At 36.1% G+C, this 5,347-nt stretch overlaps 1 protein-coding gene across 3 annotated transcripts; it reads left to right on the top strand.

The window, feature by feature from the left end:
• Nucleotides 1-453: 453 nt before the first annotated feature.
• LOC116022714 (probable disease resistance protein At4g27220) lies at nt 454-4,771 on the top strand. 3 transcript variants are annotated; one of them, XM_031263554.1, is made up of 3 exons: nt 454-1,799; nt 1,896-3,633; nt 4,495-4,771. In XM_031263554.1, exons 1-2 carry the CDS (start codon nt 602-604, stop codon nt 3,536-3,538), a joined length of 2,841 nt encoding a protein of 946 aa, XP_031119414.1. In that variant the 5' UTR covers nt 454-601; the 3' UTR covers nt 3,539-3,633; nt 4,495-4,771. The 3 variants fall into 3 exon arrangements, with proteins under 3 accessions (XP_031119414.1, XP_031119413.1, XP_031119411.1); XM_031263553.1 differs by having other exon boundaries at nt 455-3,633; nt 4,502-4,771; XM_031263551.1 differs by having other exon boundaries at nt 455-3,633.
• Nucleotides 4,772-5,347: the final 576 nt, after the last annotated feature.

Below are 5,347 nucleotides of genomic sequence, written 5' to 3'. Positions count from 1 at the left end.
ATACTACAATGTAATCAAATCATTAACACTAACAAAACGATTGTCAGCCGAATTAATTGAATTGCATCTTCATAGTTTAGTTTCAGTAGTCTTGTTTTTGTCAACGAAAGAGGACAAATCCTTCACCTCTCCCATCAAGAGCACAAGAAAAAGTGGTCCTCTTTAGCCCACCTCCCACTAAAAATTGTCTTCCGATCAGTGGTCTCTGACAATGAGCTGTGAACGTGGCCCACGCATTGTGGTCTCACATCTCAATAATTCGCGATTGAACGCCGGCAACAACAAAGGGTAAAATTGGACATTTTGTTTGCAAAGAACAACTACAAATGCACAAAGTACAAATAATGTTGCTGGATAAAGTCGTAGCCAAATAATCACTGAGCTTTTATATATTACAGTCGTAGGCAAATTATTGTGGCAGACAATGAGCTGTGAACGTGACCCACCATAATACTTCAAGCATTGTGGTCTCACATCTCAATAATCCGCGATTGAACGAAAGAAGTATTAGTTCAAAAGAAGGAAAAAAAAAAAATTAAACCTCTCAAAATTTGTCACAAATTCTTGAATTTGTTCATTCCTGTGTACTCAATACATTGCCATGGAAGCTGTGGCGGCGATCATTGGTTCAGCTCTAATTGAACCTTTTAAAGTTGTATTCGGATCCATCTATGCTGCAATGAAGAATCGTTTTAAGATCCATTCAAATTACAATCATCTTGAGAGAGACATAACACTTGTATTGGCTCTCAAGTCTAGCTTGAGAAATGGGCTAGATGATGAGCAGCTGCAGCATCTGTTACCGACAACTCAAGTTGAAGATTGGTTAAGCAAAGTTGAAGAATTGGAGAGCAATTTCAATTCTTTGCGTTCAACTGTGACAGAAAGTGGCATTACAAGTGATGCCGCCTCTTGTTCACTGCACTGCAAATTGAGCAACAACATAGCCAAACAGATTGTGAAAGCAAAACAACTCATTGAAGAAGGCAAACCCTTTGAGAACATGATAGTGGGTGTTCCTGTGGCAAGGCCAGTTCAGTATATGGAGGTGACATCAATCCAAGGTCAACCCACAGCATCTACAAATTTGGCCAAGATGATGGATCTGTTGAGAAGTGAAAAGTATAAGAGGATTGGTGTTTGGGGCATGGGAGGTGTGGGCAAGACTACTCTTGTCAAGAATTTGAATAATCAGCTCACCAATGATCCAATCTTCAAAATCGTAATATGGGTTGTAGTATCTCAAAACGCAACAGTGGAAAGTGTCCAATCAAAAATTGCTGAGCGGTTGCATATGATGAATAAAGAAGAGTGTAAGGAAAGTATGGCCAGTCGTTTGTACAACAAACTTAAAGGCGAAAGATTTCTTCTAATTCTGGATGATATATGGAAAGAAATCAATCTCGATGTTGTGGGGATTCCTCGACCTAATGAACACATTGGCAACAAAATCATACTAACCACCCGAGATTTTAATGTTTGTCAACAAATGTTGACTGACATTGACTTTCAAGTAGGTCGCTTGCATCCTGAAGAAGCATGGAAGTTGTTTCGTGAAACTGTGGAGGAGGAAGTGGTGAATGATGACCAAATTAAGCCCATGGCAAAGGCCATTGTTGAAGAATGCGATGGATTACCCCTTGCACTAATTATTGTGGGGGCATCAATGAGGAAAAAGAGAGAGATTGGGTTGTGGGAATGCGCATTACATGCCTTGCAAAAATCAGAGCCGTCTCATATTAGAGGTGTTGAAGAGAAGGTCTACAAACCCCTCAAGTGGAGCTATGATTCCTTACAAGGTCAGCAATTGAAATCTTGCTTTTTGTTTTTCTGCCTATTCCCAGAGGACTTTGAAGTTTATACTTATAAACTAGTCCAATATTGGGTACCTGAAGGTTTAATTGATGAGCAACAAAACTTTGAGCAACAACATAATGAAGTTCTACGTATTGTTGACTACTTAAAAGACTCTTGCTTGTTGGAAAGATGTCACCGTTCAAATCATGTAAAGATGCATGATGTAGTTCGTGATGTTGGGGTATGGATATCAAAATCCTTAGAGGAAGGGTGTAAAGCTATTAACAAAGCTGGAATTAGCGGTGTGCAAATATCACAACAGCTATTCAATTGTTCTGAGAGAGTGAAGAGAGTGTCGTTTATGGAGAGCGATATAGAATTTCTCCCAAACTGCAACATACAATGTGCAGAAGCATCCACTTTATTTTTGCAAGGTAATAGGAGACTTTTGGAAGTACCAAACACATTTTTACAAGGATTCCCGGAGTTGAGAATTTTAGAGTTGAGTGAAACCAAAATACAATTCCTGCCACACTCACTTCTTCAACTTAGTAAACTTCAAGCTCTCTGTTTACAAAACTGTGAAGGACTGTTGGAGTTACCATCCTTGGCCACACTCGGAATGTTGCAAGTGCTTAATTGCTCTGGCTCTGCTATCACTAAATTGCCAGAAGACTTTGAAAAGCTAACGAACCTACGGTGGTTAGACTTATCTAGCACTTCTAAGTTGCGGAAAATTTCTAGTGAGAAACTTTCTAACTTACGTAGTTTGGAGTTACTAAACATGACGGGCAGTGCTATCAAATGGGGAATGAGGAAAGTAAATGACAAATATGTATCATTTGAGAAGTTGCTCTGTTTAAATCAATTAATTTCCTTTCAGATTGACTTGGAAGACATTTCTCATGCCACTGCTGAACATGTTTCTTGGCTCAGGAGAATTAACAGCTTCTTTGTTAATGTGAGTCATAAGAGATCATATGGACAATATCGACCCAATGCGAAGATTGTGTCCTTCTGTGGCTTTGTTTTCTCAGGAGATGAATCAATTGGATGGCTGTTAGTACATGCATTTTCCTGCGAAATTAGGGCCTGTAAGGGAGTTGATCTCATGCTTGACAACATGGTTAGGAGCAGCGTTACCATTGGTCCATTTGTTAACTTGAAGGGCTTAGCAATATATAGCTGTTGCATCTCTGTCAAGCGGTCGTCTCAAGGGTGTGTTACGGAATGTGACTTGCTTCCTAACTTAGAGGGACTTGCTTTTTGTGAGTTGACCGGATTAGAAAGCATTTCAGATTTCAGCAATTTTCTTGGACTGCGTTTAACCAAGCTTAGATCCATACACGTTTATAAATGTTATCAATTGGAAAATGTATTCACAATGGATGGAACTCTTCACGAACTTGCAAAACTGGAATCAATCGAGATAGTCAGATGTGAGAAGTTGTCAGAAGTGTTCAAAAACACATCCACAAACAACTTTGTGCCAATGTTGAAATCCTTATATTTGGACGGACTTCCTTCACTAGAAGAAATATGCATAGCAGATGAATCATGGAACAGTCTAGAGCATCTTACAGTGCAGGAATGCAGTATGTTGCTGAAGTTGCCTCTTAGTGTCCAAAGTGCAGAGAATATTCAGTCAATAAGCGGAGAACAAAATTGGTGGAATAAACTGCAATGGGATAATGAAAATCTCAAGATGCACTTACACCCACTTTTTAAACCATGGCTCTAGAGAACAAAATTGGTGGAATCAACAGATGAAATTCACCAAGCAGCAAGAAGTTAAAAGATGCAAATGCTTCAAATTATGTCTTCAGCATGGCTCAAGTAAGATTTTATGCAATAACTTCAGCAAGGCTCAAATAAATTACTTATAAGGAAAATATAATCCGTTTGATGAATTTTCTTTAAAAGTATTACATTTTTCTTTATAGGTATCAAAACACTTTATTTTTAATTAGTATTACAATTTCATATTGACCGATTTTATTGGGTACAATCCTATTTTCCTTAAAGCAAAGCAAAGCAAAAAAAATAAAGCAAATCTAAGAACTACTCTGGAGGTATATATATATCGATTAAGGATCAAATGAGGACCTATAGTTAGGTGAGAACCTGTGGACTTATATGATCCTTTGATTTTAATAATTCAATGGTTGTGATTAATTCTATGCAATAGATTTAATTTTTCGCGCTCACTTTGTTGCGCTTTGGTACTCATTTTGTTGTGCGTTCGTTTCATAGTGTGATTGTTGTGCATCCCTCCCACTTTGTTGTTCAGTTGTATTCATAGCCGTTAGATCACTCCAAATGAATGATTTGGATTAGCTCATAGGGTCCTCACTTAATGATAGGTCCTCGCCTAATAATATATTTATTTATTTATCTCCTCTAATGTCTATTTTTATGTTTTTATTTACATGGATCAAACACAAAATTTTAGAAAGTTATTATGTTTCAATCTCTTGAACCACATGTAGTCGGCATAATGATGATGTTTGACATCCAATGCATTCTTAATCACCAAGTACATGCTATATATACAAATTAAAAACGAACCTTCAAATGTGGGACCGATATTATTTTTTAGGTTAAATATATTTTTTAAACTTGTGGATATACAAACCATTATATTGATGATATTTACAGTGTTAGGCACTCTAATTAATAGATTTTTTTTTTAACAAGAGTGCAGGTTGGGTTGCAATTGCTAAGTCAGATCCAATCATCAAAGTCGACAAGTGTATAAGATTTGGATAAGTGTTTGCTTAGTTTATAGTTGGTGTTTTTATTTTTCAAAATTTTATGTTTATGTTTATGTGTGTGGTGTATTGTATCAGACAGTTGATATTAATGGTATGGAATATGTATATAGCTATAGGTGTCTTGGTATTTGGCTGTTACTATGTTTTGTGTATTAAACTTTTTATAAAATTATATATGTATATGCAATAGTTTGTGTTTATGGGGTAGTTACTCTTTATTTGATTATTGATTATATATCCAGATTCTACTTTGATTTAATTAGTGATATATAAACTACTGCTTATATATTTCAACATATTCCTAAAATTTTCATGGTTATTTGGTAACCATCATTATTGAAATGGATGGATCAATATGACAGGATTGACAGCACGCATGGGACCATGATGGGTTTCTCATTATTGTAAATGTTTACTAGCGGTAGCGGATGATGTTAGCGGTTATCAAATAGCGGATTGTATTAGCGGGTTTGACCAGCGGATTGTATTAGTAATTTGTAAAAAGATGTTTGGTAAAATTAGCGGTTAACATGTAAAATGACCAAAAAGTTATACATATAATAATACTCAGTAGTAGTAATAATAATAATAATAATAATAATAATAATAATATACTTATACTAATAATAATAATAATAATACTAATAATAATAAACAAAAGGGGAAATCGCACTTTTGGTCCCTCAATTAGTAGCGCATCTGCAATATTGTCCCTATCTTCTAATTTGGACAATTTCAATCCCTCAATGAAAGCACTAATGAAAGCATCTCAGCGA

Source organism: Ipomoea triloba, chromosome 6, assembly GCF_003576645.1.
Source record: "Ipomoea triloba cultivar NCNSP0323 chromosome 6, ASM357664v1".
Classification (NCBI taxonomy): domain Eukaryota; kingdom Viridiplantae; phylum Streptophyta; class Magnoliopsida; order Solanales; family Convolvulaceae; genus Ipomoea; species Ipomoea triloba.
This window is presented reverse-complemented; position numbering and strand designations above follow the sequence as displayed.

Bases quoted from the DNA above. Each gene is read 5' to 3' on its own strand.
- LOC116022714 (XM_031263553.1), top strand. From the start codon at position 602: ATGGAAGCTGTGGCGGCGATCATTGGTTCAGCTCTAATTGAACCTTTT.